The sequence below is a fragment of the Dasypus novemcinctus genome, chromosome 13 (genome assembly GCF_030445035.2).
Source record: "Dasypus novemcinctus isolate mDasNov1 chromosome 13, mDasNov1.1.hap2, whole genome shotgun sequence".
Classification (NCBI taxonomy): domain Eukaryota; kingdom Metazoa; phylum Chordata; class Mammalia; order Cingulata; family Dasypodidae; genus Dasypus; species Dasypus novemcinctus.
In genome coordinates this window covers 30,737,618-30,755,595 of record NC_080685.1, presented here as the reverse complement: position 1 = coordinate 30,755,595, position 17,978 = coordinate 30,737,618, and the positions used below count along the sequence as shown (strand labels likewise).

General features: G+C 59.3%; 2 protein-coding genes across 8 annotated transcripts; both read left to right on the top strand.

The window, feature by feature from the left end:
• Positions 1–19: 19 nt before the first annotated feature.
• THBS3 (thrombospondin 3) lies at positions 20–10,833 on the top strand. 6 transcript variants are annotated; one of them, XR_011645419.1, is made up of 24 exons: positions 20–965; positions 1,992–2,198; positions 2,783–3,039; positions 3,121–3,223; positions 4,000–4,026; positions 4,202–4,284; positions 4,374–4,425; positions 4,530–4,678; positions 5,022–5,162; positions 5,379–5,456; positions 5,819–5,971; positions 6,150–6,260; positions 6,351–6,458; positions 6,784–6,943; positions 7,270–7,388; positions 7,523–7,575; positions 7,860–8,053; positions 8,192–8,370; positions 8,481–8,529; positions 8,768–8,964; positions 9,068–9,240; positions 9,394–9,481; positions 10,282–10,421; positions 10,509–10,833. XR_011645419.1 is itself a non-coding variant. In XM_012521335.4 (23 exons), exons 2-23 carry the CDS (start codon positions 2,027–2,029, stop codon positions 10,565–10,567), a joined length of 2,757 nt encoding a protein of 918 aa, XP_012376789.2. In that variant the 5' UTR covers positions 20–965; the 3' UTR covers positions 10,568–10,833. The 6 variants fall into 6 exon arrangements, 4 of the variants coding, with proteins under 4 accessions (XP_012376789.2, XP_023441626.2, XP_004482879.2 ...); XR_011645418.1 differs by having other exon boundaries at positions 9,348–9,481; XM_012521335.4 differs by lacking the exon at positions 9,394–9,481 and having other exon boundaries at positions 2,027–2,198.
• A 2,325-nt stretch (positions 10,834–13,158) lies between these two features.
• Positions 13,159–17,921, top strand: MUC1 (mucin 1, cell surface associated). 2 transcript variants are annotated; one of them, XM_058309807.2, is made up of 8 exons: positions 13,159–13,290; positions 13,795–14,275; positions 14,312–15,677; positions 15,764–15,819; positions 15,964–16,097; positions 16,244–16,365; positions 16,450–16,599; positions 17,575–17,921. In XM_058309807.2, the coding sequence occupies exons 1-8, from the start codon at positions 13,233–13,235 to the stop codon at positions 17,641–17,643; spliced, it is 2,436 nt and encodes an 811-aa protein (XP_058165790.1). In that variant the 5' UTR covers positions 13,159–13,232; the 3' UTR covers positions 17,644–17,921. The 2 variants fall into 2 exon arrangements, with proteins under 2 accessions (XP_058165790.1, XP_058165789.1); XM_058309806.2 differs by having other exon boundaries at positions 13,795–15,677.
• Positions 17,922–17,978: the final 57 nt, after the last annotated feature.

Here is a 17,978-nt window from a genome sequence, read left to right as displayed (position 1 = left end):
GCCGCCTATCGCCATGGAAACAAAACAGGGGCGGTGGCGGCGGCCGGAGCCGAGGCCGGTCAGGGGCCTGGATGGGGGGAGGGGAGGTGGGGGCTCGGGAACTGTTGCCTTGGTAACCGGAACGGAGGCGCGCACTGCTTCATCCGGGTCACGGCCAGCCCGCCAGGACCCCAATCTCGGCCGGGGCCTCTGGCCTTTCGCCTGGTCTTCTCCAATTCCTGGTGTCCTTTTCTTGTATCTTGGTTTCTTCAATTTGCACCTCTTTGACCAGTGTTGTAGATCCTCTCGGTTCCCGCCGGACACTTCCAGTCTTAAGTTTCCTTAGGGATGAGGGAAAACGGAGTTGCAGGACCCCACTTCAATAAAAAGGACTTGCTGTGTCAGAGCAGCAAGCTTCATGCCATGTGGGCTTCCCTTGGGCACTATAGGAAGCTAGTCTTGGTCACTCCCTTGGCATTTTCTCATGCCAGCTGTGGAATAATGCCCACTGTCTGGCACTGCCCCTACCAGGAGTTCCTGCCTTCTCCAACCGTGGCTTTCAGAAAACAGTAGCTTTCCCTAGTAGCGTGTCGGTAGGGCGGAGACACCCCAGCAAGGGGATGCCAGGGGAAAGGGAGGCACCTGGTGGAGACGACCACTGCGGAGGGGCGGGAGGCGGGGAGGCCTCTAGGTCTGCTGCCCAGTGCCCCGGTTCCGGGAGCTGGGGATGCCTCCAGGGTGATTGGCAGCTCTTTGTTTCAGCCCCCTCTCACCCGCCTGCTGGCCCCCCCTCCAACTCTCCCCTCCGGTCCCTCCGCCCCCCCCCCCCCTGGCTATTGCTCTCTCCGCCTAGCCTTTTCCCCTCCCAGCCGTCCTCCTGCCAGGGGTAGTGAGCCGGCTGAGCGGCATGGAGACGCAGGAACTTCGAGGGGCCCTGGCTCTTCTCCTCCTCTGCTCTTTTGCATCTGCCAGTCAGGACCTGCAGGGTAAGCCTGTCTCCATCCTCTTAGACCCCTTCTTACCTCCTCCCTCTTTGCCCCCAGCCCAGGTAGCAGGGAACTTGTGGACAAGGGGAGAGGGGAAGAATCCTGAAACTGAGCCCGAGGGGAGAGAGTTGTACACTGCCTAGAGTTGGTGAAATTATGGGGAGAGGTGGACACCAGGGGATGGTGGATTGGTGGGTGCTGGCCAGGATCAGGTATGAGGCCAAGGCTGAGGGTGCAGGAGCTGATGCTGGGGCGACCTGGCTAAGTTGATGTCTGAGCATCTGCAGGCACCCTAGGGTCGGGGAGAGCAGCACTGCTTGGGTCCCTGGGCTCCTGGCTGCCCAAGGATGAGGTGGGGGTGGGGACCAAGAGGTATGGTCTCTCCCGGAGGTCTGGTGGTGGGAATGGGCCGGCGAGTGTGGGAGAGGTAGCTGGATCAGATGACACAGGCACAGATTCTCTACTGGCTGGAAGGGAAACCACAGACTGGCCAGGACACAGGAGGCAGAGGAGCGGAGCTGGGTCCTACATTCCCGTGGGAAGGAGCCCAGCCCTCAGGAGGGCTGGAGACCTCAGTGGGCAGCTGTTCTCACCCTTAGCGGGTGTGCTGAGTCCCCAGGATGGGAGGAGGGGCACTGGGGTGTGGAGTAAGCCAAATCCAGCAGTGGAAAGAAAAGCTGCCTTCCCGTTTCTGTACTGTGGGCACCAGGTGCCACTGCTGCCTGGAATCAGCACAGAGACTCCCTTGCGCCACCTGGTGGGAGCATCTCAAGTTTGCCAGGCTCTATATTCCCAAGTGAGCCCAGGGCTGAGGTCCCCAGAGGATGGCAGCCTCAGCAGTTAGTAACCAGGGAAAGCAAGGCACAACGCCTCTGTCCTTCGATACCAACAAGGGTTGCTGCCTGATTGTTGGTGGTGGAGTGGGGGGCGATAATGAGGGACACCCCAGCCCTGAGGGCTGGAGGAAGAGGGCAGGCCTTAGCATTTGACCCCTTTCTCTGACCTTGATAATGCCCACCTGGGCAGTGATTGACCTGCTGACTGTGGGCGAGTCCCGGCAGATGGTAGCTGTGGCAGAGAAGATCCGGACAGCCCTGCTCACTGCTGGGGATATCTACCTCTTGTCCACCTTCCGCCTGCCCCCCAAGCAAGGTGGTGTCCTCTTTGGCCTCTACTCTCGCCAAGACAACACGCGATGGCTGGAGGCCTCCATCGTGGGCAAGATCAACAAAGGTGACTGGTGGGCATCTCCCTTCCTGCAGCAGTGACCTTCTTTGAGCACTCTCCCTCACCCCTACACTCAGGCCCCTCCAGATTTTCCGTGGGCTCCACTGGGGCCTTCCCTTCCTTCCTCCTTCCCCCCCGGCTGTGTCCAGGCACCGAGCAGCACTTGGTATGGGGTGCTTAGGAGTTGCCTCAGGAGGTCAGGTACCCAAACAGCAGAGTGAGCTCATATTTGTAGGAATGTAAGGTTGTACTTGGGGACACCTGCAGGGAGGGTGAGGTGTATCTCTGAGCTCCGGCAGTGATACAGAAAGTCCCCTCAGATCCCTGGGAAAGTTCAATGGGTACAGAACCAGCTGGCACCGTTGGAGGAGATAGAGTGATCTGATGTCACTGAAGAATAAGAAAATCCTAATCTCAATTTTAAAAACATTTATTGAGTACCTTTTCTGTACAAGGTATTGAGAGATACATAGCTGAATAAGGGGTGGTAGCCCAAGAGATGTGGTATCTGGAGAGGAGATGATCCAAGACTCAAGTAGGTGATGGGGGAGTGGGGGCCAGTGCCCATACTGACCTCCCCTCCTGGGCAGTGCTGGTGCGGTACCAGCGGGAGGATGGCAAAATCCATGCAGTGAACCTACAGCAAGCAGGCCTGGCTGACGGGCGCACACACACGGCTCTCCTGCGACTGCGAGGCCCGTCCCAACCCAGCCCTGCCCTGCAGCTCTATGTGGACTGCAAACTGGGTGACCAGCATGCTGGCCTGCCCGCACTGGCCCCCATTCCTCCAGCAGAGGTCAATGGGCTGGAGATTAGGACCGGACAGAAGGCTTACTTGAGGATGCAGGTGAGTAAAAGGGAGGACGTGCTCAGGTTCTAGGGAGAACTTGGTAGGTCCTCCCATCCCACTGTGCTCCTATCCCCCCAGGGTTTCGTGGAATCCATGAAAATGATTCTGGGTGGGTCCATGGCCCGGGTCGGAGCCCTGAGTGAGTGTCCGTTCCAGGGGGATGAGTCCATCCACCGCGCAGGTAACATGGGGACTTCTGTTAGCTGACATCCTGGGCCCAGGTCCGGTGGTCTCCAGTGACTTCTCTCCCCTTGATCTCCCTTCCCCTTAACACCCATTCCTTTTGCTCACCTATTCCTGGGGTCCCTGACCCTGTTACGTTAACTCCCTTTCCCCTCTGGCTCTGATTTCCAAATACAGCCATCCCAGAAGTACTGTGGGTTGAAAAATCTCCCTGCTCAGGTCATCCTGCCTACTAGGGTGGCCAAAAAACATAAGAAAATGACCCAAGAGAGCAATCTATTGCTGAGGAACTCTGAGGTGGGGAGAGGAAGTTAACTGCTTGGTCTTGGTGGGCTGACCTACGGGTCTCGGGTCTTTTTTAGCTCCCATTGGCAGCTGTCACCTTCTACCGCAGTTTCTCTCTGTGCCAGTTAGGGTGTTCAGAGGTTCTCACCTAAAAACATTCATTCTCCCAGACTTTTCACAGAAAAGCTCTTGGGGTAAAAGCTTTGGAGGGCGGGATGAAATGGAATATACTGGGGCCCTGGCCCGGCTTTGGGTTACCTCTCACTTGAGTCCTTCCACCACTACCGTGCCTGGGAGCCAGGGAGGACTTGGGTTTTGACTAAGAGGCAACGCCCTTAGAGGGCCCCTCACCCAACTGGAAAGAGCTGGTGCTGTTTCCCTGTCATCTCTACCCTCTCCCACCATCCATACTCCATCTTTATTTTGAGGCACCAGCCCTCTGTCCCTGCCCCTCTCCACATCTCCACCCCTGTGTTTTCTCCTCTCTAGTGACCAATGCACTCCACTCCATCCTAGGTGAGTAGGCCACAGCGAGAACGGGGTGGCATGCAGGGGGTGAGGAGGCTCCAGGCTTTGGTATCTGCATGAAACTAAGTCCTTTGCAGCCAGAAAGGGGTGGGATTTATTGTTCAAGGAGGAGCCAGGGCTGGTAACCCCGTTCTGAGCCTCTCCACACCCTGGGCCCTAATAGGGGAGCAGACCAAGGCCCTGGTCACCCAACTCACCCTCTTCAACCAAATCCTGGTGGAGCTGCGGGATGATATCCGAGACCAGGTTTGGTGGGCCAGCGAGGGGTGGCACTGATTCTGGGGTAGGGTGCCAGATGCCGAGAGCTGACTCCGCCCCATCCTTCCATCTACCAGGTGAAGGAAATGTCCCTGATTCGAAACACCATTATGGAGTGTCAGGTGTGCGGTGAGTGGGAGAGCAAAGGAGGGCACCAGGCAACAGTGCTTCCCCTCCCGGTGTCTTGAACGGTGTCTTGGGGTGCCTCTGACTGTGCCTACCTCTACCCCCAGGCTTCCACGAGCAGCGCTCCCACTGTAGCCCCAACCCCTGCTTCCGAGGCGTGGACTGCATGGAAGTGTACGAGTACCCCGGCTACCGCTGTGGGCCCTGCCCACCTGGCCTGCAGGGCAACGGCACCCACTGCACCGACATCAACGAGGTGGGGGAGGGCAGAAAGATGGGGTGGTGAAGGATCCAGAGAGGGCCAAGGAGGTGGGGCTAAGGTTGGTGGGAAGTAGAGGAACCTGGAGTTTAGGGGAGGATGGAGATCAGAAAAGAGGTGAGAAAGGAAGGAGACAGGAGGCACCCGGCAAAGACTGGAGGGCCACGAGGGCCTGGGGAGGGAGTGGGGGCACCCAGAGGGGAGCTGGGGGTGAGGATTGATACAATGAGGTTGGGTGGGGAGGGCTGAAAAAAAATTGTTTTTAAATGGGAGAGTGGGAGCCATGGGTCTAGGGGAGGAGTTTCCCAGGCCTCACCTTGCCCTCATATCCGGCCTGCAGTGCGCTCATGCTGACCCCTGCTTCCCGGGCTCCAGCTGCATCAACACGGTGCCCGGCTTCCACTGTGAGGCCTGTCCACGAGGGTACAAGGGCACACAGGTGTCCGGTGTGGGCATCGACTATGCCCGGGCCAGCAAACAGGTCAGGTGGGACAGGGATCTGGGCCTTGCAGGGGCCAGGGGCTCCTGGGTTGGAAATGGGACCCTTGTGATGAATGGAGGCGGCAACTGGCTTCTCTGCTTGGCATCGGCTTGGGTCTGGGCTTCATGTCTGTTCACAGATCAGGGGACGCCAGTGCCCTCTGCTGTATCCGAGACCTGCCCTAGGTCTGGTTCCACCCAAAGTCTGTCCCTTCAGGTCTGCAATGATATTGATGAATGCAATGATGGTAACAACGGCGGCTGTGACCCAAACTCTGTCTGCACCAATACAGTGGTGAGCTGAATACCCTGAGTATGTCTGGAGCTGTGGGAATGTGCCACCACTGCCCCCTTCAAGTTTCCTGCTTCCCCTGCTCCTGCCCTAGGGCACTACATAAAGCAGATGCTCCTCATGAACCTGGTTTGGAATTCCTATTCTGCCTCGTACTAGCTGTGGGACTGTTAGCAAACCGTTAAACTTTTCTGAGTCTCAGCTTCCCTATCTGGAAAATAAATCTTGAAGGCTTGTTATGAGACTCTAAAGGAGATAACTGATAGGCCTGGCATATAGCTGTGTGTACCCATCTTATACCCCAGGTGGGGTTGGGGGTGGTCCTGGGCGCTTGGCTTCCTGAGACATTGCTTCCCCACTCCTAGGGCTCTTTCAAGTGTGGTCCCTGCCGCCTGGGTTTCTTGGGCAACCAAAGCCAGGGCTGCCTCCCTGCCCGGACCTGCCACAGCCCAGCCCACAGCCCCTGCCACATCCATGCTCACTGTCTCTTTGAACGCAACGGTGCAGTGTCCTGCTTGGTGAGCTAGGCCGGGGGCTTGGAAAGAAGTGAAGAGCCTGGGGAAATGGGGAGGACTAGTGGACATGTTTAGGACGGGGGCCTTCAAGGGAAAGGGAGGTGGGCCTGGGCCTGGTGGGGAGAGATGACAGGCTGTGGGAAGCCAGCCAGACGGCTCACTCCCTTCTGTGTGGCCCCAGTGCAACGTGGGCTGGGCAGGAAATGGGAACGTGTGTGGGCCTGACACGGACATCGATGGCTATCCAGACCAGGCACTGCCATGCATGGACAACAACAAACACTGCAAGCAGGTGCAGAGGGCAGGCAGGTGGGTAAGCAGGGTGGGGAGCCCTAGGCTGGGTCAGAACCCCCCAATCCTCTTCCTCTCCCCTGACTTTCAGGACAACTGCCTTTTGACACCCAACTCTGGACAGGAAGATGCTGATAACGATGGTGTGGGAGACCAGTGTGACGACGATGCTGATGGGGATGGGATCAAGAACGTTGAGGTGGCTCCCCCGCTGCCCTGCCCCTCCCAGCCCCTGGTTCCCTTTGCTCTTCTCCTTCGCCCTCGCCCTGTCTCTGTTACCTTGCCCCATACTCCCTCTTCTCCTTGGCTCCCCAGGGCAGCCAAGATCGCAAATTAGGGTGGCATGAATCTGGTGCCTAGACAAATAAGGTGGACAACATGGAGGCTGGGTGGATGGGGCTGCACCAAGCAGCTGAACCATCACATGGGTGGTCATCTTCAACAAGGATGAGGGACAAGATGGGGGCAGGGTGGTCAGTGATTCCGAGGGGGCCTGACCCTTCCCTTTCCACTCGCTTGGCCAGGATAACTGCCGGCTGTTACCCAACAAGGACCAGCAGAACTCAGATACAGATTCATTTGGTGATGCCTGTGACAACTGCCCCAACGTTCCCAACAATGACCAGAAGGACACAGATAGCAACGGGGAAGGGGATGCCTGTGACAACGACGTGGATGGGGATGGTGCAAGCCTGGGGCCGAGGGGGTGGGGTGGCTGGGGAGAACTGCAGAATTTGCATCCAGATGGAGATGAAGCAGGGAGGCTAGGAAGTCTGTGAGGCTTTTGAGGGGCTTGCTTGTGGAAGTCAGCCTGGTTGAGGGGAGCAGATGACCCACAGCGGATATCAGCGGGAGTGTGAGGTAGAGTGGGGTCAGCCAAGAGCGTGCAGGCAGGTTTCTTGACCAGTTGCCCTCTGGGTGGGGAGACAAAGCTTGGGGCTTTCACCAGCCCAGAAGAGAGTGTGTGGTATGTCCTGATAATGACCTTGTGGTACCCCCATGTCTTCTAGGCATCCCCAATGGATTGGACAATTGCCCTAAAGTCCCCAATCCTTTACAGACAGACAGGGATGAGGACGGGGTGGGAGATGCCTGCGACAGCTGTCCAGAAATGAGCAATCCTACCCAGGTACAGGAGAATGGAAAGGGCAGAGGAGGGGAAGGGGGACTGGTGGATGGAGCCCTAGTCTTTGGCTGGAAAGTGGTCAGGTCACCTCTTCAGTTATGAAGAGGAGATGGTGAGAACAGATCCCCCTCTCTCAGACAGATGCAGACAGTGACCTGGTGGGGGATGTCTGTGACACCAATGAAGACAGGTAGGGTCTTGGCCAAGAGATGGAAGGCCTTGCAAGGGCTATTTTCCTTTTCTCTAGTATATTCTCAACTCCTTGTTTGGTTTAGCCTTAAATCTCCATTACTGTTGGGCAGGAAGTTATTCCCATGGTCTTTCTCCATTCCTACTGCTAGACCTTCATTTTCTTTGGCTGACTGCAGGGGGTCTGGGCAGATGGAGGGTAGATTCCAGAGAGACTCTGAAACAGAAGAAGGGAAAGCTGTGGTACCATCAGAGGCTTTATTGGATGCCTTCTCTTCTGGGTAGTGATGGGGATGGGCATCAGGACACCAAGGACAACTGCCCACGGCTGCCCAATAGCTCCCAGCTGGACTCAGACAATGACGGACTGGGAGATGAATGCGATGCAGATGATGACAATGATGGTGTCCCAGATTATGTTCCTCCTGGTCCTGACAACTGCCGCCTGGTGCCCAATCCCAATCAGAAGGACTCAGATGGTAAGGCTGGGGTTCCACAGAGGGTTGCACTGGTGGGGAGAAGGGGGGGGGGTCAGGAATGCAAGGCCTAAGAGGTGATGGGCCCTGGCTTGTGGCAGTCGATAAGGCCTCTCTGAGCAGTAGCCTCCCTCCGCCTAGGCAACGGCGTGGGTGATGTGTGTGAAGATGACTTTGACAATGACGCAGTCGTCGACCCCTTGGATGTGTGCCCCGAAAGCGCAGAGGTAACCCTCACAGACTTTCGGGCCTATCAGACCGTCGTCTTGGATCCAGAGGGTGATGCTCAGATTGATCCAAACTGGGTCGTGCTCAACCAGGTACACAGGGTGGTGGGCTGGGCAGGTGCCGTCAGACCAGACTGCCAGGTGGGGCCTAGGTGGGGTGGTGCACCTGGATCAGGGCTTTCTTCTTTACTGCACAACACCAGGGCATGGAAATCGTTCAGACCATGAACAGTGATCCCGGCCTGGCAGTGGGTATGTAAGAGTGGACACCCAGTTCAGTAGTTTCTGAACAGAGGAATCCTACAGGGGCAGAAAAAAAAGGTGGGAATGGAGACGGACAGGGAGGATGGGTGAAGGGAAGAGAGAAGGTGGTGGAGCCAGCTGGCAACACATAGCACAGGGATCCCTTCCCACTTCTACCCCACACTGGGTCCTGTTCTCTCCCTGCCACCAGCCACCTTGCTGCCCCCGACCTTTATTCCCCCACCAGGATACACAGCCTTCAATGGTGTGGACTTTGAAGGTACCTTCCATGTAAACACGGTGACTGACGACGACTATGCAGGCTTTCTCTTCAGCTACCAGGACAGCGGCCGCTTCTACGTGGTCATGTGGAAGCAGACAGAGCAGACCTACTGGCAGGCCACACCTTTCCGGGCCGTTGCCCAGCCCGGTCTGCAGCTCAAGGTTAACCATCTCCGTTTCCCACCTTCACTTACCAACCTGTTCCCCTCACTCTGGTCCCTGTGGCTGACCCACTTTCTCTGTTGATGACCCCCCTCTACCCTAGGCAGTGACATCAGTGTCTGGCCCTGGTGAGCATCTCCGGAATGCCCTGTGGCACACTGGCCACACCCCTGATCAGGTTCGACTGCTGTGGACTGACCCACGAAACGTGGGCTGGCGTGACAAGACCTCCTACCGTTGGCAGTTGCTGCACCGGCCTCAAGTTGGCTACATTCGGTGAGGCGAAGGGCTGAGTCCTCCTGGGGGACCCCAGGCCTGGCCTTCCTTCCCCTTTGGCTGGGACTCATCAGTGACCTCCCCTCTACTCAATTCCTTGGTGCCAGGGGCTGGAACTGGGGCCACTTCTCTCCATCTCCCCTCTCACCACAGACACGCTGCCTTGGCCCTGCTCTCCTCCTAACATCAGGCAGCCTCGGCTCTGGTGCTGGTGCTGCCGAGGACCAGTATGCAGTGTTGGGCAAGTCATCCCTCCTTTGTGCCCCATTTTTCCCTCTGGAAAATGTGGGCATTGGGCTAGATGCCCTTTACAGTTCTCTCAGAGTCTTTAAACCCCAAGCCAGTCTGTGGAGGGGCCCATCACACCCAGCCCCTTCACTGGTACAGCCCGGAACAAGCTTCCTCAAGTGTCTGACCTGGAAGGCCTGTGTACAGAAGAGAGGCCCAGAGAGGGGCCCAAGACTTCACAGCGCTTGGGAGCAGAGCTGAGGCCTCTCAGTTCAGCACTTTGTCTACAACTTTGCATTTCCTTCAGACAAGTGCCCCTAGTTGGTGGGAAGCCGGGACTGCTGACTGGAGAAAGGGGGATGACAGGGAAGGGAGGGGAAATGGGCCTGCCTAGAGATTGGACTTTCTATGGCCAAGAGCCCAGAGTCCAGGGTCCAGGGCTGGTTCCCCTTTAAGGTGCCTGGGGCTGAGGGGGGCCAGGACCTGGGACGAGGGGGGGTGGATTAGAGCCTGGGAAGCGGGTGACTTCACCCCCCAGCCCATTGTACTCATCGCCATGACAACCCAATCCCCGTTTGGAATGTGGCTGGTGCTTTGAGATGCAAAGGGGGCTGGACAAAGGGCCAGGGGCCCCAGGCCTGAGAAAAGCAACCCCCCTTCCCTCCCCTTTCCTTCCTCCCTCTCCCTCCCTTCTCCCTCCCTTCTCTTCCAGGCTTGGTGAGTTCTAGGGGGGCTGGGGACAACAGAGCCTGGGCATGATGGCACAGTGCCCACTGGCACCCCAGCACCCATGGACACCCCTATCCTGGACAGGGTGAAGCTCTATGAGGGTCCCCAGCTAGTAGCGGATTCTGGGGTGATCATTGACACATCCATGCGAGGAGGGCGTCTCGGTGTATTCTGCTTCTCCCAAGAAAACATCATTTGGTCCAATCTCCAATATCGATGCAATGGTGAGGCTCTAGACTGGGATCCACCTGACCCTCCAGGCCCTGCAGGAGGGCCCGCACTTCTGACCTTCCTCATTTCCCCTTCCTCAGACACAGTACCAGAGGACTTTGAGCCATTCCGGAGGCAGCTGCTCCAGGGAAGGATGTGAGAAAGTGGCCACTGGATTCAGAACCCTGATTTTAGACCTTTTGGCCTTGGGGGTCCATCCCAGAGATCCAGAGGTCTAATCTACAGCCCCACAGCCAAGCACAGATCCTCTAGTACCGACTGAAAGTTCAGCCCCCGGGTAGGGTGGGAGGGTGGGGGGGATGACCCCACTGTTCAGGGGATGGGAAGTTTTCAAGGGGTATTTCTCAGGCATCAACCCCAGGAAAGAGATCAGCACACTCCCATAAAGTTCCAGTTGTTTTGTAACCTAGTGCAATTGCTTATTTTAGAGATTTGTGGGGATAGTATGGGGAACCGGAAAGAACCTGAAGCAGGTGAAGGAGGAAGGCTAGTAGGACGGAAGTTAGAGATCTAGGGTAAATTTGGTTGAGTTTGGGGCTTGGGTGGGGAAAGGCGTCGCATGAGGTTAGGTGAAAGATGGGGTGCTGGCCCGAGGATGGCTAAAGTCCTCCCAGCCCCACTTACTCACGGTGGCAGCGGTGACACTCCAGTCTGTCTTACAGCAACAGGGGTCGAGAGCCAGGAGGGCAGGGGTGTGCTCCGCTCAGGGAAAGGGGGAGGCCGGGGGGTCGGGGGGGCCGGAGGCCGGGACGAGTGCAATATTGGCGGGGGAAAGAACAACACTGCACCGCATCCCGTCCCTCCCGCCCGCCCGGAGCCCGGGATCCCGCCTGAAGCCGGACCGGCCTGGGAACCGGGGGCGCGCTGGGGTGCTGGGTTCTCCGTGGAGGTCAGAGAGACTTGGCGCCCGAAGTGGGGTGAAAGGGGGTGGGGAGAGAGAAGGAGACCGCGGTACCCCGGAAGGCCGCTTTCCGACGCCCGGGCGGTGCGCGCGCTTGTTCTTTAAATACTCTGACCGCTAGGCGCTGGGCCGTCGCCATGGTGACGCGTGTCCCAGCAACTGAACTGAATGGCTGCACCCTGGCAACGCCGGGGGCGGGGGTTTGGGGCCGCCCACCTCGATCCTCGTGCTTTCTCCAGCCTGCGGAAGGCGGGGGTTTCGCGGAGGGGGGGCGTTCCCGCCTCCCAGCCCGGGCGCCCAGACGCGCTGACGTCAGACGCCCCCTCCCTAGCCCCGCTAGTCCGCGCGGCGGGCCGCGGCGCCCGGGGGCTCCATGAGGCCGAGCGGTCCCTGGCCACCTGGCGAGCGTCCCCTGAATTCCCTGCCGTACCGTAGTACTTTTAGTGTCATTTTCCAGTCTGGACTGGTTGGGGCTAAGAATTGTTTTCCTAATACAGCCGTAACTGATTTCCTCGGTTTGGACCGCAACCAGAGATCCCCGGACGGGGCCGGAGACCCTAAGCTCCGCGTACCACTGTGGCCCAGATGCCTCCCGGCCTTAGCATCCACACATGCGGCCTTACGTCCCTCCATCAGTTTCTACCTTCCCCAAATACCAATCTGCTCCCCAAAGGATAGTTCTGTCCCCCCAAAACACTTCCAAATACCAATTCTGTTGCCCCACCTACTCTGCCTCCTAAATACGTGACTGCCCTCAGCCCTCCGTGCCATTCCCCCCTCCCACATCCCGATGTCCCCTCCCACTTACGCCTTCCACATACCTCAGGACCCCACCCACTCACCGCCATTTTTCCCAGGTACCTTCCCCCGAGCCCCCGAGTGTCCCTCCTAAGGCTCCCAACCCCTCCTGCAGTGTGCTCTTCCCCTTCCCTCCCGAAGCGGGCGCCCTCGCCCGGGCCCTGGCTGCCGCAGGCTCTCTCACCCCCACTTGGGCTGCGCTGCCTGTCGCTTAACCTCTCCCCTGACCGAGCAGCCCCTCAGCCCGCCCGGGCCTGCCCCGCCAGGCTCCCGGTGGCCACTAGAGGGCAGGAGAGCCTGGCGGCGGTGCCTCCGCGCGCCAAGGTGGAAGGCTGGGCAGGAAGGACCCCAGGGTGTTCTTTAAGTGGAAATTTCTTCTTTGTCCTCTCTCTTCTCAGAAATAAAGCCCGGGAGGGAACCCAGGCACCTAAAAGTCCCCCGGGGTTGGGCAGCGGGACTGTGGGTTTCAGAATAGAACGGTGTGAAGAACGGGAAGAACGGGACAGGGAGCGGTTAGGAGGGTGGGGCTGTTCCGGGAAGTGGTGGGGGGAAGGGGTCCAAAACCAGTGCCTAGTCCACTCTTTCTTAACCCCTGTCATTTCTTCTCAGCCCCCACTGGGAGAGGGGACCTGGGGTAGACGACCCGGGGGTGGGCTTCCAGGCCTTGATGTCGAGGACCTGATCTAGCTCACTTTCTCTGTTCCCTTTTTCACCCTAGCTGTTGTCCTGGGGCCAAAACTAGAGCCATGGGACCCAGGTCCCAGTGCCTTACCCACACCCCCCCACACACGCTGCAGGGCCCAGGGAGTGGTTGGCTGGCCAAAGGGGGAGGCCAGGTGGAGAACAAACAGGTTGTCAGAGTTGAGCGATTGGAGCCCATGTAACTGAGGGGTCAGGAATGGTTGAGGAGGAGGAGGAAAGGGTAGGAGGTTGGGAAAGGAGGCGGGGGTGGGGTTTTGTCACCTGTCACCTGCTCCGGCTGGGACTAGTGCGGGGTGAGGTGGGGGGGGCGGTATAAAGCAGCAGGCGCCAGGGCCTGCTCCACCTCACACGCAGCGCGCCGCCGAGTCCGTTCTGCCCATTCCCCACCCAGTTCATCACCACCATGGCACCAGGCGTCCAGCCCCCTTTCTTCCTCCTGCTGCTACTCCTAGTACTTACAGGTGAGGGGCACAAGGTGGGGAGGGGGCTGTCTTTCTCATGTTGTCTTCCGGCCTTTCTGTGGGTTTTGCTTGCTGGCAGATGGCACCGGGAGAGGAAGTAGTTGCAGATGAGTGGCCCATTCTGTGCCAGAATGGAGGGGAGAGGCTGAGAAGAGGGGGGCCCCCCAGGAGAGGGGGTCAGGGGTAGGCGAATGTCCTGCAGACATGCCTGAAGGGGGGGAGTCAGGAAAGGTAAGTCATGGGAGTGGAGTAATGGGCCAACCAGGAGCAGAGGGGGCAGGCTGCTGAAGGGGAAGACAGAGAGGGTAGACCCGGGGGCTGCTTGATGCTGCCTCGCCCACGGCCCACTCCCCAAATCCTCCTGGCATTATTTCCTGGTTTGCCAGAGGTTGTATTTTCTCCTTGTTCAGATTTGTCCTCCAGTCCCAACCCTCCATTCTCAACTTCTTACTGCTGCCACAGCACCAAACCCCCAAACAGTTGTTAAAACTTCTGGTTACACAGGCCCCAGCCAGAGTGAAGATAAAACTACAGTCACCATGACGCCAAGCAGCCCGACGTCCACTTCCTCGGAGAGGAAAACTGCACGCACGACCAGCAGCTTACCCCACGCCTCCAGCCCTGGCACTACCTCGCCCACCACTCCAGCCCCCAATGTTACCTCTGCCTCGCCCACCACTCCAGCCCCCAATGGCACCTCCACTTCACCCACCACTCCAGCCTCCAATGTTACCTCTGCCTCGCCCACCACTCCAGCCCCCAATGTTACCTCTCCCTCGCCCACCACTCCAGCCCCCAATGGCACCTCCACCTCACCCACCACTCCAGCCCCCAATGGCACCTCCGCCTCGCCCACCACTCCAGCCTCCAATGTTACCTCCGCCTCGCCCACCACTCCAGCCCCCAATGTTACCTCTGCCTCGCCCACCACTCCAGCCCCCAATGTTACCTCTCCCTCGCCCACCACTCCAGCCCCCAATGGCACCTCCACTTCACCCACCACTCCAGCCCCCAATGGCACCTCCGCCTCGCCCACCACTCCAGCCCCCAATGTTACCTCCGCCTCGCCCACCACTCCAGCCCCCAATGTTACCTCCGCCTCACCCACCACTCCAGCCCCCAATGTTACCTCTCCCTCGCCCACCACTCCAGCCCCCAATGTTACCTCTCCCTCGCCCACCACTCCAGCCCCCAATGTTACCTCCGCCTCACCCACCACTCCAGCCCCCAATGTTACCTCTCCCTCGCCCACCACTCCAGCCCCCAATGGCACCTCCGCCTCGCCCACCACTCCAGCCCCCAATGTTACCTCCGCCTCGCCCACCACTCTAGCCCCCAATGTTACCTCCGCCTCGCCCACCGCTGCAGCCCCCAATGGCACCTCCGCCTCGCCCACCACTCCAGCCCCCAATGGCACCTCCGCCTCGTCCACCGCTGAAGCCCCCAATGTTACCTCCGCCTCGCCCACCACTCCAGCCCCCAATGGCACCTCCGCCTCGCCCACCGCTGCAGCCCCCAATGTTACCTCCGCCTCGCCCACCACTCCAGCCCCCAATGTTACCTCCGCCTCGCCCACCGCTGCAGCCCCCAATGTTACCTCCGCCTCCTCGCCCACCACTGCAGCCCCCAATGTTACCTCCGCCTCGTCCACCGCTGCAGCCCCCAATGTTACCTCCGCCTCGTCCACCGCTGCAGCCCCCAATGTTACCTCCGCCTCGCCCACCGCTCCAGCCCCCAATGGCACCTCCATCTGGCCCACCACTGCAGCCCACAATGGCACCTTTGCCTCGCCCACTGCTGCAGCCCACAACGGCACCTCCGCCTCGCCCACCACTGCAGCCCCCAATGGCACCTCCGCCTCGCCCACCGCTGCAGCCCACAACGGCACCTCCGCCTCGACCACCATTGCAGCCCCCAACAGCACCTCCACCTGGATCACCACTGCAGCCCAGAACGGCACCTCCGCCTCGACCACCAGCCCTGGCTCACGCTCACCCACCACTCCAGCCCACAACGGCACCTCCGCCTCGCCCACCCCTGCAGCCCACAATGGCACCTCCGCCTCGCCCACCACTGCAGCCCACAATGGCACCTCTGCAAGGCCTACTGGGACCCCAGATATCAAGAGTACTCCATCCTTAGTTCCTAGCCGCCACTCTGATGCTCCTGCCACCCCTGCCAGCCACAGTACCGGAACTGTTGCCAGTAGCACCAACCATAGCAGGGTGTCTCCCACCTCATCCCTACATAGCACTACTTCCCAGCTGTCCATTAGGGTCTCCATCTTCTTCCTCTCTTTTCACATTGTGAACCTACATTTCAACTCTTCCTTGGAAGATCCCAGCACCAACTACTACCAAAAGCTGCAGAGAAACATTTCTGAATTGGTGAGTAGCTAGCCTTGCCTCCACCTTGCTCCCCCTAGAGCAGCCAGTATTCTTAGCAAGCCTGAGACCTTTTCCTCTCACCTCAGTTTCAGCAGATTTATAAACAAAAGGATTATCTGGGCATCTCTGACATCCAGTTCAGGTACAGTTCTGAGCAATGGCCTCCGTGGGAGGGGGTGGGTGGATATTGGCATGACCATGAGAGGGCTGGTGCACTTGAGGTCGGGAGGAGGTGCTGAGCCAGAAGCCGGGATCCCGGCTGAGTGGCTCAGTTCCGTTTGACCAGGCCAGGCTCTGTGGTGGTGGATTCGACTCTGGCCTTCCAAGAGGGTACCACCAATGCCGATGAGGTGAAGACACAGTTTGTTCAGCATGAAAGGGAGGCAGCCAGATATAACCTGACCATCTCGACAGTCAGTGGTGAGGCCGCTTCCCCCGCTGCGGCCCAATGCCGTGCCAGGGCCCCTCTCGCCCTGCGCCTGGGTTCCCCGCTTTTCCCTCTCTGCTGGTGGAAGGAAGGGTCACCTCCTTTGGGCCAGTGCCCTGACTGTTGCTTTTCCTTCCAGCGCAAAAGGTGTCTTTACAGTCCTCTGCCCAGACTGGACCTGGGGTGCCAGGCTGGGGAATCGCCCTGCTGGTACTGGTCTGTGTTCTGGTTGCACTGGCCATCGCCTATCTTGTTGCTCTGGTGAGTGCTCAGTCTCTGACCCTGACCCAAGTCCCTCTCCCGGAAGGGAACCCATGGCCCACCCTAACCTTCCATCCCCCCCAGGCTGTGTGTCAGTGTCGCCGAAAGAACTGTGGACAGCTGGACATCTTCCCAACCCGCGACACCTACCATCCCATGAGCGAGTATCCCACCTACCACACCCACGGGCGCTATGTGTCTCCTAGCGGTATCAAGCGTAACCCCTACGACGAGGTGAGGGCTGGGGGAGGCAGGGAGGGCTGGGTGGGTAGGAATTTGGAAGCGGTATTTGGAAAACCCAAAGAGCTTGGAAGAGGTGAGAGGAGGCATGAGGTACGCGGTGACGGGCAGGGCAAGGAGCCTGGAGGTGTGAGTTCTGGGGAAAGGCTGGAGAGGAGACCATGCAAGAAAGGGGAGCTCTAGAGAGAGTGCCTCCACTACCGGCCTTCCCCCAAGGGCACTGCCTGTCCCCAGGTACCGCTCAGCTGAGCTGCTGTGACTGAGCTCCCTAGGATGCCTGGAGGCAAAGCGGGGGAGCACTGTGCCCAGGAGAGCCCTTCCTGCGGGGGCCACGAGGCGCGAGAGCGCCTGTGCTCCCCCATCTCCTCAGAGTGGAGAACAGCCTGGGGAAGGGTGGGGCGGGCGCCCACAGTTCTTTAGCTGTGGAGGAGGGTGAAGGCAAGTCGGGCGGGCGAGCCTGGGTGCTGGTGGGGTTCTTAGGAGCCTTGGGGAAGTGAGGCCCCCTCCCTTTCCAGGCCTTTCCCTACAGGACCTGGTAAATAATTACTGCGGCCTCCCGGGGCCGAAACTCCAGTCTGCGCGGGGGAGGGGAGAGATGTTTCCTTTCCTTGTGCCTTTTCTTCCCTTAGGACTTCCCTCTCCGGGTTTTACATACTCACACACACGCCTCAGCCTCAGGGAGCCAAGAATGAGGGAGAAAGGGGCAGGACAGGGCAGGGGGGCTGATTCCAGCTGAGGGAGGAGCAGCCCTGTTTACAGTCACCTGGCCGCTGGGGGGCGGGGGGGGGGGGGGGGGGGGGGCGCAGCAGGTGTGAGCTCTGCACTAACCCTTTGGGGGCTGGAGCTGGCCAGGCCCCTGGAGCTGTGATCCCGGCTGGAGTGCCACCCAGGGGCCCAGGAGAGCAGGCCTCGCTCAGGAGAGCCTCTCTGCGCCTTTTCCTGATTCTCTTCTCCCCGGACCCAACCCAGGTCTCTGCGGGCAATGGTGGCAGCAGCCTCTCCTACACGAACCCAGCAGCCACTTCCGCCGACTTGTAGGGGCACCTCCGGAGGGTCCTGCTGGTGCCAGCTCTCCCTCAGGTTCCTCCCCTCTGTTCTGAACTGAGAGTTAAGGTGGGCTGCTCGCCGTCTTCCTCAGAGGCCAAGTCCCCTAACCCATCTCAGCCCAGGGAAGCCCCTCCCAGCCCTTGGGGGAAGGCCTGGGGCCCTCATGCTGGGGTGCCTTCCAGGGAGGCTACCCAGAAAGCACGGAGAAGGGGGTGGGAACCGGAACGTGGCTGAATAGAACAATAAAGCTTGGACCTCCTGCTGGCTAACTTCTGATCCCTCATCTGTGACAACTAAATAGGAGGGGCCAGCCTGTGTGTGTGTGT

Excerpts from the sequence above, each read along its gene's own strand:
- THBS3 (XM_004482822.5), top strand. The coding sequence starts at position 887 with ATGGAGACGCAGGAACTTCGAGGGGCCCTGGCTCTTCTCCTCCTCTGC. Across the intron at positions 3,040-3,120 it reads AGGCTTACTTGAGGATGCAG|GGTTTCGTGGAATCCATGAA; the intron begins GTGAGTAAAAGG and ends CTATCCCCCCAG. Across the intron at positions 9,241-10,281 it reads CCTCAAGTTGGCTACATTCG|GGTGAAGCTCTATGAGGGTC; the intron begins GTGAGGCGAAGG and ends TATCCTGGACAG.
- MUC1 (XM_058309806.2), top strand. The coding sequence starts at position 13,233 with ATGGCACCAGGCGTCCAGCCCCCTTTCTTCCTCCTGCTGCTACTCCTA. Across the intron at positions 15,678-15,763 it reads AGAGAAACATTTCTGAATTG|TTTCAGCAGATTTATAAACA; the intron begins GTGAGTAGCTAG and ends CTCTCACCTCAG. Across the intron at positions 16,098-16,243 it reads GACCATCTCGACAGTCAGTG|CGCAAAAGGTGTCTTTACAG; the intron begins GTGAGGCCGCTT and ends TTTTCCTTCCAG.